Below are 12,946 nucleotides of genomic sequence, written 5' to 3'. Positions count from 1 at the left end.
TTGATTTAAAACTGCAATATTTTCTCTACACCACATGGCAAAATGTGTAGAACTGCAAAATACTTGATTTAAAACTGCAATATTTTCTCTACACCACATGGCAAAATGTGTAGAACTGCAAAATACTTGATTTAAAACTGCAATATTTTCTCTACAGCACATGGCAAAATGTGTAGAAAAATTAACTTTATTTTTTTATTATCTCAGGCCACAATTCTGTTTTTTCAAATTAAAATATGCTATTCTGTTGACAATGGATGAATGGCCAATAGAAACCAGATACAAACTGATAATGGTGCATGTGACTTTACTTTTGGTTAGCCGCAGATGTCGAAACCAACTTGCTCAATGTCTTTCCATATCTGGGGAAAGATGAAACCAGGCCAGCAGGTGAGTGACTGTTTGACTGTAGTTTTGAGACACGTGGAGCCTTACATGGTCAAAGGCAGAAATGGGACCATAGACAGCTTCTTCACATCAATTTCCCTGTCAGACAAGTTGATTGCAAAGAAGACTATCCTGCTCAGAACAGTGAACAGACAAAGGCAGAAGCTGCTGGGCAAAACAACATATCTGCAGAGTGATAAAGCAACACTCACGGTGTGATGGAGAGTGGTAAAGCAACACTCACGGTGTGATGGAGAGTGGTAAAGCAACACTCACAGTGTGATGGAGAGTGGTAAAGCAACACTCACGGTGTGAGGGAGAGTGGTAAAGCAACACTCACGGTGTGATGGAGAGTGGTAAAGCAAAACTCACGGTGTGATGGAGAGTGGTAAAGCAACACTCACGGTGTACAGATGTTAAATAAATAAGTGTTAGCTTCCTCAGCACCATGCACCCAACTGTTGCCACCGGCAGTGACCAGAAGAAGAAACCGGAGACAGTGACAGACTACAATCACACAAAGGTATATACAGTATCTCTACCATATACAGATAGCCTTCCCATCTGCCAAACACCAAATAGGATCCCCTTTTATTATATTACATTCATATTATTACTATTAGTATTATCATTCTATATAATTATAACCTATTATATTCTATTTTATTGTATGTTAAAGCTTGGTGTGGATGCTAGACCAGATGTCCAGACTGTACTCTGTAAAAGGGGGTACTCTCCTCTGGCCTGTTGACTGTACTCTGTTAAAGGGGGTACTCTCCTCTGGCCTGTTGACTGTACTCTGTAAAAGGGGGTACTCTCCTCTGGCCTGTTGACTGTACTCTGTAAAAGGGAGGTACTCTCCTCTGGCCTGTTGACTGTACTCTGTAAAAGGGGGTACTCTCCTCTGGCCTGTTGACTGTACTCTGTAAAAGGGGGTACTCTCCTCTGGCCTGTTGACTGTACTCTGTAAAAGGGGGTACTCTCCTCTGGCCTGTTGACTGTACTCTGTAAAAGGGGGTACTCTCCTCTGGCCTGTTGACTGTACTCTGTAAAAGGGGGTACTCTCCGCTGGCCTGTTGACTGTACTCTGTAAAAGGGGGTACTCTCCTCTGGCCTGTTGACTGTACTCTGTAAAAGGGGGTACTCTCCTCTGGCCTGTTGACTGTACTCTGTAAAAGGGAGGTACTCTCCTCTGGCCTGTTGACTGTCCTCTGTAAAAGGGGGTACTCTCCTCTGGCCTGTTGACTGTACTCTGTAAAAGGGGGTACTCTCCTCTGGCCTGTTGACTGTACTCTGTAAAAGGGGGTACTCTCCTCTGGCCTGTTGACTGTACTCTGTAAAAGGGGGTACTCTCCGCTGGCCTGTTGACTGTACTCTGTAAAAGGGGGTACTCTCCTCTGGCCTGTTGACTGTACTCTGTAAAAGGGAGGTACTCTCCTCTGGCCTGTTGACTGTACTCTGTAAAAGGGGGTACTCTCCTCTGGCCTGTTGACTGTACTCTGTAAAAGGGGGTACTCTCCTCTGGCCTGTTGACTGTACTCTGTAAAAGGGGGTACTCTCCTCTGGCCTGTTGACTGTACTCTGTAAAAGGGGGTACTCTCCTCTGGCCTGTTGACTGTTCTCTGTAAAAGGGGGTACTCTCCTCTGGCCTGTTGACTGTACTCTGTAAAAGGGGGTACTCTCCTCTGGCCTGTTGACTGTACTCTGTAAAAGGGGGTACTCTCCTCTGGCCTGTTGACTGTACTCTGTAAAAGGGGGTACTCTCCTCTGGCCTGTTGACTGTACTCTGTAAAAGGGGGTACTCTCCTCTGGCCTGTTGACTGTACTCTGTAAAAGGGGGTACTCTCCTCTGGCCTGTTGACTGTACTCTGTAAAAGGGGGTACTCTCCTATGGCCTGTTGACTGTACTCTGTAAAAGGGGGTACTCTCCTCTGGCCTGTTGACTGTACTCTGTAAAAGGGGGTACTCTCCTCTGGCCTGTTGACTGTACTCTGTAAAAGGGGGTACTCTCCTCTGGCCTATTGACTGTACTCTGTAAAAGGGTGTACTCTCCTCTGGCCTGTTGACTGTACTCTGTAAAAGGGGGTACTCTCCTCTGGCCTGTTGACTGTACTCTGTAAAAGGGGGTACTCTCCTCTGGCCTGTTGACTGTACTCTGTAAAAGGGGGTACTCTCCTCTGGCCTGTTGACTGTACTCTGTAAAAGGGGGTACTCTCCTCTGGCCTGTTGACTGTACTCTGTAAAAGGGGGTACTCTCCTCTGGCCTGTTGACTTTACTCTGTAAAAGGGGGTACTCTCCTCTGGCCTGTTGACTGTACTCTGTAAAAGGGGGTACTCTCCGCTGGCCTGTTGAGGTGTTCTACAATGTGCTCGACATGGCTGCTATCAACACGTGTTGTACAAGCAATGCCTTGACAAGACAGTCAGCAGGAGACATTTCATCATGGATCTGGCATGTGAGCCTGGTGAGAACCACATGAACGCAGAGAAAGAAGCTACAGTCACCAAGCAGGCCACCAAGACAGCAGGTCCTGCTCTCCCTCTTCCCCAAGAACCACAGCTCCCACTGGGGAAAAATACACAATGCCAAGACAGCAGGTCCTGCTCTCCCTCTTCCCCAAGAACCACAGCTCCTACTGGGGAAAAATACACAATGTCAAGACAGCAGGTCCTGTTCTCCCTCTTCCCCAAGAACCACAGCTCCCACTGGGGAAAAATACACAATGTCAAGACAGCAGGTCCTGCTCTCCCTCTTCCCCAAGCACCACAGCTCCCACTGGGGAAAAATACACAATGTCAAGTCGGCAGGTCCTGCTGTATATTCCACCATCATTTGCAAATAAATTCATTAAAAATCCTACAATGTGATTTTCTGGATTGTTTTCTTCTCATTTTGTCTGTCATAGTTGACGTGTACCTATGATGAAAATTACAAGCCTCTCTCATCTTTTTAAGTGGGAGAACTTGCACAATTGGTGGCTGACTAAATACTTTTTTCCCCCACTGTAAATCCGCTCATTTAGCAGATTTAATTAAAAGGTTTGTCTTCACAGTTGAATAAATGTCCTTTCCTTTAATCACTGTATATTCCTCCTTTTTAATCACGTTGTTTTCCCGCTCCGATATCTGTCTCCAGTCCTTTTCTGCCGTCCATGACGATGTTAACTCCAGTGGTGGAAAAAGTACCCAATTGTCATACTTGAGTAAAAGTAAAGATACCTTAATAGAAAATGACTCAACTAAAAGTGAAAGTCACCCAGTAAAATATTAGTTGAGTAAAAGTCTAAAAGTATTTGGTTTAAAATATACTTAAGTATCAAAAGTAAATGTAATTGCTAAAATATACTTAAGTATCAAAAGTAAAAGTACAAGTATAAATAATTTCAAATTCCTTACATAAAGCAAACCAGACGATTTTCTTGTTTTTAAAATGTACGTTCAGCCAGAGGCACACTCCAACACTCAGACAATTTACAAACAAAGCATTTGTGTTTAGTGAGTCTGCCAGATCAGAGGCAGTAGGGATGTTCTCTTGATAAGGGTGTGAATTTGACCATTTTCTGTCCTGCTAAGCATTCAAAATGTAACAAGTACTTTTGGGTGTCAGGGAAAATGTATGGAGTAAAAAGTACATTATTTTCTTTAGGAATGTAGTGAAGTAAAAGTAAAAGTAGTCAAAAATATAAATAGTAAAGTCAAGTACAGATACCCCAAAAAACTACTTAAGTAGTACTTTAAAGTAATTTTACTTAAGTACTTTACACCACTGGTTAACTCTCTTTCTTATCTAGCTAGACTATGCACTTGCCTCTGCTATCAATACACTGTGCTAACATTAGCCTATTCTGTACCACAGAAAATAACCGTTTTAAACAGTTGTAAAAACCCACTTCTTCCAGACAGAATAGTTCCTGTAGATTCAGACTTACTCATCACCAATCTTTTGTTATGTCTCGTGGGTTTCATAACCACGTCTGTATAATAATTCAATAATGATGAGACAGGAGACAGGAATCAGTTCAACCATTTATCTGGAACGTGATCATCTCAATACATACAAACCCCCATGATGCTCTGCAGCACAACCCCAATATACAACAAATACATAGATAAGTAAATGGACACGAAACAAAACTCATAGAGGAATTTAAATGTTCAGTTGTAGAAAGTAGGGCCATGGGATAGGGTCAGAAAGGTCAGTATGTTTGATAACTGGTTACAGAGGTGACATAACAAGCATAAGGTCCATTATAACACAGTGAAGTAGAGGTGGGAGCTAAAAGCAGACATGGACAGTGAGACGGTGTGAGGAGGTCAGGGGTGAAACACTAGATCAGGACAGGTAGAAATGGCAGGGCTGGAAATAGACACAGAGACACATTCTGATCATGGCTCAGACCTGACCTGAGACACCCAAACAGAAGATGCCATAGCAAAGTCCTGTCCAGCACATGGAAATGTGTCCAGTGTGTGTGTGTCCAGTGTGTGTGTGTCCAGTGTGTGTGTGTCCAGTTTGTGTTTGTCCAGTGTGTGTGTGTGTGTGTGTCCTGTGTGTGTGTGTGTTCAATGTGTGTGTGTCCAGTATGTGTGTGTGTTCAGTGTCAGTGTGTGAGTGTGTGTGTTTCCAGTGTGTGTGTGTGTGTGTGTGTGTCCAGTGTGTGTCTGTCCAGTGTGTGTGTGTGTGTGTATGTTTGTGTGTGTGTGTGTGTGTGTCCAGTGTGTGTGTGTGTTCAGTGTGTGTTCAGTGTGTGTGTGTCCAATGTGTATGTATGTGTGTGTCCAGTGTGTGTGTGTGTGTGAATCCAGTATGTGTATGTGTGTGTGTGTCCAGTGTGTGTGTGTGGATGCTTGTCCAGTGTGTGTGTGTGTGTCCAGTGTGTGTGTGTCCAGTGTTTGTGTGTGTGTCCAGTGTGTGTGTGTGTTCAATGTGTGTGTGTCCAGTATGTGTGTGTGTTCAGTGTCAGTGTGTGTGTGTGTGTGTTCAGTGTGTGAGTGTGTGTGTTTCCAGTGTGTGTGTGTCCAGTGTGTCTGTCCAGTGTGTGTGTGTGTGTTTGTGTGTGTGAGTGTGTGTGTGAGTCCTGTGTGTGTTTGTCCAGTGTGTGTGTGTGTGTCCAGTGTGTGTGTGTGTTCAGTGTGTGTGTGTGTCCAATGTGTATGGATGTGTGTGTCCAGTGTGTGTGTGTGTGTGTGTGAATCCAGTGTGTGTGTATGTGTGTGTGTGTCCAGTGTGTGTGTGTGGATGCATGTCCAGTGTGTGTGTGTGTCCATTGTGTGTGTGTGTGTGTCCAGTGTGTGTGTGTGTGTTCAGTGTGTGTGTGTGTCCAGTGTGTGTGTGTGTGTGTTCAGTGTGTGTCCAGTGTGTGTCCAGTGTGTGTGTGTGTTCAGCATGTATGTGTTCAGTGTGTGTGTGTATCCAGCGTGTATGTTTAGTGTGTGTGTGTCCAGTGTGTGTGTGTGTGTTCAGCGTGTGTGTGTTCAGTGTGTGTGTGATCAGTGTGTGTGTGTCCATTGTGTTTGTGTATCTAGTGTGTGTGTCCAGTGTGTGTGTGTGTGTGTGTTCAGTGTGTGTGTGTGTGTGTGTGTGTCCAGTGTGTGTCTCCAGTGTGTGTGTGTGTGTGTGTGTGTGTGTGCTCAGTGTGTGTGTGTGTGTGTGTGTGTGTGTCCAGTGTGTGTGTCCTGTGTGTGTGTGTCAGGTGTGTGTGTCCAGTGTGTATGTGTGTGTGTGTCCAGTGTGTGTGTGTGTGTGTCCAGTGTGTGTGTCCAGTGTGTGTGTGTGTCCAGTGTGTGTGTGTCCAGTGTGTGTGTCCTGTGTGTGTGTTTGTCAGGTGTGTGTGTCCTGTGTGTATGTGTATGTGTGTCCAGCGTATGTGTGTGTGTCCAGTGTGTGCGTCCCACTGTGTGTGTGTGTGTGTCCAGTGTGTGTGTGTGTGTGTCCAGTGTGTGTGAGAGTGTGTGTAAGTGTGTATGTGTGTGTGTTCAGTGTCTGTGTGTGTGTCCAGTGTGTGTGAGTGTGTGTGTCCAGTGTGTGTGTGTGTCCAGTGTGTGTGAGTGTGTGTGTGTGTTTGTGTGTGTGTCCTGTGTGTGTGTGTCCAGTGTGAGTGTATACGTGTGTGTGTGTGTGTGTGTGTGTGTGTGTGTGTGTGTGTGTGTCCTGTGTGTGTGTGTGTCAGGTGTGTGTGTGTCCAGTGTGTGTGTGTCCAGTGTGTATGTGTGTGGGTCCAGCGTATGTGTGTGTGTCCAGTGTGTGTGTGTGTGTGTTTGTGTGTGTCCAGTGTGTGTGTGTCCAGTGTGTATGTGTGTGGGTCCAGTGTGAGTGTGTGTGTGTCCAGGGTGTGTGTCCAGTGTGTGTGTGTGTGTTTGTGTGTGTCCAGTGTGTGTGTGTGTGTGTTTGTGTGTGTCCAGTGTGTGTGTGTCCAGTGTGTATGTGTGTGGGTCCAGTGTGAGTGTGTGTGTGTCCAGTGTGTGTTTCCTGTGTGTGTCCAGTGTGTGTGTGTGTGTCCAGTGTGTGTGTGTCCTGTGTGTGTGTGTGTGTGTGTGTGTTTGTCCAGTGTGTGTGTGTGTGTCCAGTGTGTGTGTGTGTGTGTTTGTGTGTGTCCAGTGTGTGTGTGTGTGTGTGTCCAGTGTGTGTGTCCTGTGTGTGTGTGTGTCCAGTGTGTGTGTGTGTCCTGTGTGTGTGTGTCAGGTGTGTGTGTGTGTGTGTCCTGTGTGTGTTTCCTGTGTGTGTGTGTGTGTGTCCAGTGTGTGTTTCCTGTGTGTGTCCAGTGTGTGTGTGTGTGTCCAGTGTGTGTGTGTCCTGTGTGTGTGTGTGTGTGTGTGTTTGTCCAGTGTGTGTGTGTGTGTCCAGTGTGTGTGTGTCCAGTGTGTGTGTGTCCAGTGTGTGTGTGTCCAGTGTGTGTGTGTGTGTCCAGAGTGTGTGTGTGTCCAGTGTCCAGTGTGTGGGTGTGTTTGTCCAGTGTGTGTCCAGTGTGTGTGTGATCAATGTATGTGTGTCCTGTGTGTGTGTGTGTGTGTGTGTGTGTCCAGTGTGTTTGTTCAGTGTGTGTGTGTGTCCAGTGTGTGTGTGTGTCCAGTGTGTGTGTGTGTGTGTCAGTGTGTGTGTGTGTGTCCAGTGTGTATGTGTCTAGTGTGTATGTGTGTACAGTGTCCAGTGTGTGGGTGTGTTTGTCCAGTGTGTGTGATCAATGTATGTGTGTCCTGTGTGTGTGTGTGTGTGTGTGTACAGTGTGTGTGTATCAATTGTGTTTGTGTGTCCAGTGTTTGTCAGTGTGTGTGTCCAGTGTGTGTGTGTTTGTGTGTGTGTGTCCAGTGTGTGTGTGTGTGTGTCCAGTGTGTGTGTGTGTCCAGTGTGTGTGTGTGAGTGTCCAGTGTGTGTGTGTGTCCAGTGTGTCAGTGTGTGTGTGTGTGTGTCCAGTGTGTGTGTTTTTGTGTGTGTCCAGTGTGTGTGTGTGTCCAGTGTGTATTTAACATAGGGACACTGAGTCCAAAACCCAAAACCCTGGATAGAGGGGCTCAGTGAATGTGGAGTGGAATGTGTTCAGGTGGGTCAGTGTGTCAGAGGAGACTCTGTAGAAGGACAGAGTGCCGGCTGGCCAGTCCAGATACACTCCTACTCTGTGGGAGCTGGAGGAGGGGACGTCTATGATAGTGGACATATTATTGTGACAGGCAAAGTAACTGTTGTCAGAGCAGAACAGACTCCAGGACTTGTCATAACCTCCAATCCTACAGTCTTTACCCCCTCCTCTCCTGCTGATTCCTTTATATGCCACTCCTATATCAGCCCCTCCCCCACTCCACTCTACCTCCCAGTAACAGCCCCCAGTCAGACCCTCTCTACACAGCACCTGTCTCCAGTTCTCAAATCTCTCTGGGTGATCAGGATACGGCTGCTCCTCTCTCCTATATGTCACCTTTCTGTTCTCCTCAGACAGAGAGAGGAGTCTGTGTACTGTGTTTGGGTCCAGTGTGAGATCACAGACATCTGATGGATGAAACCAGACACAATATTATAAATCATCATCATTCACATTAGAATGTTAACTCACTTTTCACTAATTCATTTAATGTAGATGTTTCTAGGTATCAAAAGGAGAAGTTAAGGTAACTTGAGACTTGTTGAATGATCATATGTTATACTGTATGGTAATATAAAACACACTTATTCCCATTAATTACACACACACACACACACACACACACACACACACACACACACACACACACATCCTGAACACACACACACACACACACACACATTGTCAAAGCAACTCTTTGTAAACTTTGGTGTCCCTGATTTGTGCTTCTGTAGAACTACAGCTGATATTTAATATGACCAAGTAAGTAATGATGGTGGTCTTTGACTTTGACTTTACTTGAATTAAGACTTATTCTTAGTTATATTCTTCACAGCAGTCAACACTCACATTTTCTAAGTCCAGGTTTCATTGTGTTCTCTCCACCATGTTCCACACTGTAGCGGTAAGCAGAAGAACAGACAGTCATTGAGGGATACACCTGAACTCACACACACACTCACACACACACACACACACACACACACACACACACACACACACACACACACACACACACACACACACACACACACAGTCTTTATATAACTTAGTCCAAGTGGTGGTCAGAATGTTTGTCTTAACTAGCCTGATAACTCCAACATGTCTGATATGAACATTGACATAAACCCTCTACATACTTGAGTTTCTCCAGTCTGCAGTGTGGATCCTCCAGTCCAGCAGAGAGCAGTCTGACTCCTGAGTCTCCTGGGTGATTGTAGCTCAGGTCCAGCTCTCTCAGGTGTGAGGGGTTTGACTTCAGAGCTGAGACCAGAGAAGCACAGCCTTCCTCTGTGACTAGACAGCCTGACAGCCTGCAAAGAGTCAAATCATATTAAAACCACACTGCTATTCTTTGGTGGTGAAAATAGTGGCAGTATATTTTTTCAACATATTCAGATACATCAGTGTCCTGAAACCTGCCATATCTATTCATATATTAATGTATCATTATTAGAAATGACAAATTATCAAAGTATTGCTTGTAGAGAGAAAAATGCATATTACAAATATTTGAGTATAAAGCGTCTGCTAAATGGCATATTATATATTATTATATTTATGACTACTTTAATACAATATAAGTGAATATGTCCAAATTAATAGGACTTTTCCAAATGGGAGAACTAGATACGTAAAGTGGTTTCATTTCTAAACGGTAAAAAATATGGGACCAAATACTAAACTTTTGACTAAATTAATCCTAGTGTGTGTGTTTGTGTGTCCAGTGTGTGCCTGTGTCCAATGTGTGTGTGTACAGTGTGTGTGTGTGTGTGTCCAGGTTGTTTGTGTGTCCAGCGTTGTGTGTGTGTGTGTGTGTCCAGTGTGTATGTTTGTGTCCAGTGTGTGTGTGTGTCAAATGTGTGTGTGTCCAGTGTGTGTCAAGTGTGTGTGTGTGTGTGTGTCCAGTGTGTGTGTGTCCAGTGTGTGTCCAGTGTGTGTGAACCAAAACAAAATGCAAATGCATTCAACAAGTTTATAGAATCACAAGCTTTATGTAATAATAATAATATAATATGCCATTTAGCAGACGCTTTTATCCAAAGCGACTTACAGTCATGCGTGCATACATTTTTACGTATGGGTGGTCCCGGGGATCGAGCCCACTACCTTGGCGTTACAAGCGCCGTGCTCTACCAGCTGAGCTACAGAGGACCACATGAATCACTGCAGGTAAGGAATATGGGACCAAATACTAAACTTATGACTACTTTAATACAATATAAGTGAATATGTCCAAATTAATACGACTTTTCCAAATGGGAGAACTAGATACGTAAAGTGGTTTCATTTCTAAACAGTAACACAGATATGTATGAACATATCCTCAAATAAAAGGTGACATTCTGTACTGTCACCTAATATGAAACATTCTATCTCAAATCCAAAATGCTGGAGCATAGCACCAAATGTAAAACTGTAAGCTTCACTGTCCAAACACATATGGTGTGGACTATGTGTGCCTGGTAAACACATGTGGATCTGGTGAACAGTTATCACTTGTTGACCAACTACAGGAATACTGACCTCAGAGTCTCCAGTTTACAGTGGGGATTCCCCAGTCCAGCAGAGAGCAGCTTCACTCCTGAATCCTTCAGGTCATTGTTACTCAGATCCAGCTCTCTCAGGTGTGAGGGGTTTGACCTCAGAGCTGAGACCAGAGAAGCACAGCCTTTCTCTGTGACTAGACAGCCTGACAGCCTGCAAAGAGATCATCATGATTTCACAAACACACTGTTAATTTAACACCAGTAGTGTAGAAGGACAATGGCAGATGCATTTGGTTTATTCTCTTAAACTACATATAGATTCATCTTCCGTCTCCTAGAATTGTATGGTCATATTGTTATACTAATGTGAACATCAATGCATTGATTCAATATGTTTCTCAATAATACATATATTTCTCTAAACTGAATATTTCTTCCTGATGATTAGTACTTAAATGTCATTTGATGTACTCACAGAGCAGCTCTGGAGGCTTTGACCACTGGCAACAGCCTCAGAAGACCTTCCTCTGATCTGGAGTATTTCTTCAGGTCAAACACATCCAGCTCCTTTTCTGAAGTCAGCAACACAAAGACCAGAGCTGACCACTGTGCAGGTGACAGTTCTTTTGCTGAGAGACTTCCTGATCTCAGGTAGCTTTGGATCTTCTCCACTAGAGAATGGTCCTTCAGTTCATTCAGACAGTGGAACAGATTGATGCACCTCTCTGGTGAGGGATTCTCCCTGATCTTCTCCTTGATGTACTTCACTGTTTCTTCATGGCTCTGTGAGCTGCTTCTTGTTGTTGTCAGTAGACCTCGTAAGTGCTTCTGATTGGACTCCAGTGAGAGCCCCAGAAGGAAGCGGAGGAACAGGTCCAGGTTTCCTGTCTCACTTTCTAAGGCTTTATCCACAGCACTCTTGTAGACAGTAACTTCAGTAACTTGAGGTTCGGCCATTAGATTCTCATTGTTGTTGAAGAATGAGAGGAACACAAATACAGCAGCCAGAAACTCCTGAATGCTCAGATGCACGAAGCAGTACACCTTGTCCTGGTACAGCACACATTCCTCTTTAAAGATCTGTGTGCACAATCCTGAGTACACTGAGGCTTCATTGACATCAATGCCAGCCTCTTTCAGGTCTTCTTCATAGAAAATCAGATTGCCATTCACAAGCTGTTGAAAAGCCAGTTTTCCCAGTGACAGAATGCTCTCTTTATTCCAGTGTGGACCTGTCTCTTCTTTCCCAAGATACTTTTCATTCTTCTGTTTGGTATGAAACTCCACAAGGTGTGTGTACATCTCAGTCAGAGTCTTGGGCATCTCTTCTCTCTGGTCTGTACTCAACATGTGTTCAAGGACTGTTGCAGAAATCCAACAGAAGACTGGAATATGGCACATGATGTGGAGGCTCCTTGATGTCTTTATGTGTGAGATGATTCTGCTGGCCAGGTCCTCATTACTGAATCTCTTCCTGAAGTACTCCTCCTTCTGTGGGTCATTGAACCCTCGTACCTCTGTCACCTGGTCAACACATTCTGAAGGGATCTTATTGGCTGCTGCAGGTCGGGTAGTTATCCAGAGGAGAGCAGAGGGAAGCAGATTTCCCTTGATGAGATTTGTCAGCAGAACATCCACTGAGGTTGACTTTGTGACGTCACAACAGATCTTGTTCTTCTGGAAGTCTAAGGGCAGTCGGCACTCATCCAGACCATCAAAGATGAACATAACTTTGTACTTGTCGTAGTTGGAGATTCTTGATTCTTTGGTTTCCTTTGAGAAGTGATTGAGAAGTTCAATGAAAGTGTGTTTTTCCATTTTCATCAAATTCAGCTCCCGAAAAGGGAATGAAAATACAAATTGGACATCTTGATTTGCTTTTCCTTCAGCCCAGTCCAGAATGAACTTCTGCACAGAGACAGTTTTTCCAATGCCAGCAACTCCCTTTGTAAGCACAGTTCTGATAAGTTTGTCTTGTCCAGTTAAGGGTTTGAAGATGTCGTTACATTTGATTGCAGTCTCTGGTCTTGCTTGTTTCCTGGTTGTTGTCTCAATCTGTCTCAGCTCATGTTCATTATTGACCTCTCCTGTTCCACCCTCTGTGATGTAGAGCTCTGTGTAGATCTTATTGAGAAGTGTTGGGTTTCCTTGTTTAGCGATCCCCTCAAATACACATTGAAACTTCTTCTTTAGATTGGATTTGAGTTCACGTTGGCAAATCACAGCAAGCTCATCTGAATGAAGAAATAACACAGAGGATATTAATATTAAGTCTGTTTTAATGCCTACAGTATTGTAAGACTGTCTTATAAAGTTTAAATTATAATCATTTATTCTCTTGTCTGTATAAATCTGTAAATGTTTTCATAATGCATTACAGACTGGTGTGACTGATTTATATCATTATTGGTATTATTGATGGCATTAATAATGTTCTCTCTCTCTCTCTCTCTCTCTCTCTCTCTCTCTCTCTCTCTCTCTCTCTCTCTCTCTCTC

At 44.2% G+C, this 12,946-nt stretch overlaps 2 protein-coding genes across 2 annotated transcripts in view; both read right to left on the bottom strand.

The window, feature by feature from the left end:
- LOC311121464 (NLR family CARD domain-containing protein 3-like) overlaps positions 1–12,664 on the bottom strand; it is a gene marked incomplete at both ends in the record, with an annotated part of 68,729 nt that extends 56,065 nt beyond the window's left edge. Inside the window, 3 exons of the mRNA XM_084195954.1 lie at positions 9,101–9,274; positions 10,488–10,661; positions 10,926–12,664. Coding sequence (XP_084052080.1) covers positions 9,101–9,274; positions 10,488–10,661; positions 10,926–12,664 — 2,087 coding nt within the window. The remainder of the gene's footprint in view (positions 1–9,100; positions 9,275–10,487; positions 10,662–10,925) is intronic.
- Positions 7,507–8,932, bottom strand: LOC311121465 (stonustoxin subunit beta-like). Its single transcript, XM_084195955.1, has 2 exons — positions 8,811–8,932; positions 7,507–8,368 (listed from the first exon to the last, which is right to left on the bottom strand). Exons 1-2 carry the CDS (start codon positions 8,887–8,889, stop codon positions 7,848–7,850), a joined length of 600 nt encoding a protein of 199 aa, XP_084052081.1. The 5' UTR covers positions 8,890–8,932; the 3' UTR covers positions 7,507–7,847.
- Positions 12,665–12,946: the final 282 nt, after the last annotated feature.

This window comes from Coregonus lavaretus (assembly GCF_964263955.1).
Source record: "Coregonus lavaretus genome assembly, contig: HAP1_SCAFFOLD_2409, whole genome shotgun sequence".
Lineage (NCBI taxonomy): Eukaryota > Metazoa > Chordata > Actinopteri > Salmoniformes > Salmonidae > Coregonus > Coregonus lavaretus.
Note: the sequence above shows the minus strand (reverse complement) of the source record. Positions and strands in the feature narration are given on the sequence as shown.

Bases quoted from the DNA above. Each gene is read 5' to 3' on its own strand.
- LOC311121465 (XM_084195955.1), bottom strand. From the start codon at position 8,889: ATGACTGTCTGTTCTTCTGCTTACCGCTACAGTGTGGAACATGGTGGA. The intron at 8,369-8,810 runs GTGAGTGTTGAC...TTCATCCATCAG, and splicing joins GAAACCTGGACTTAGAAAAT to ATGTCTGTGATCTCACACTG.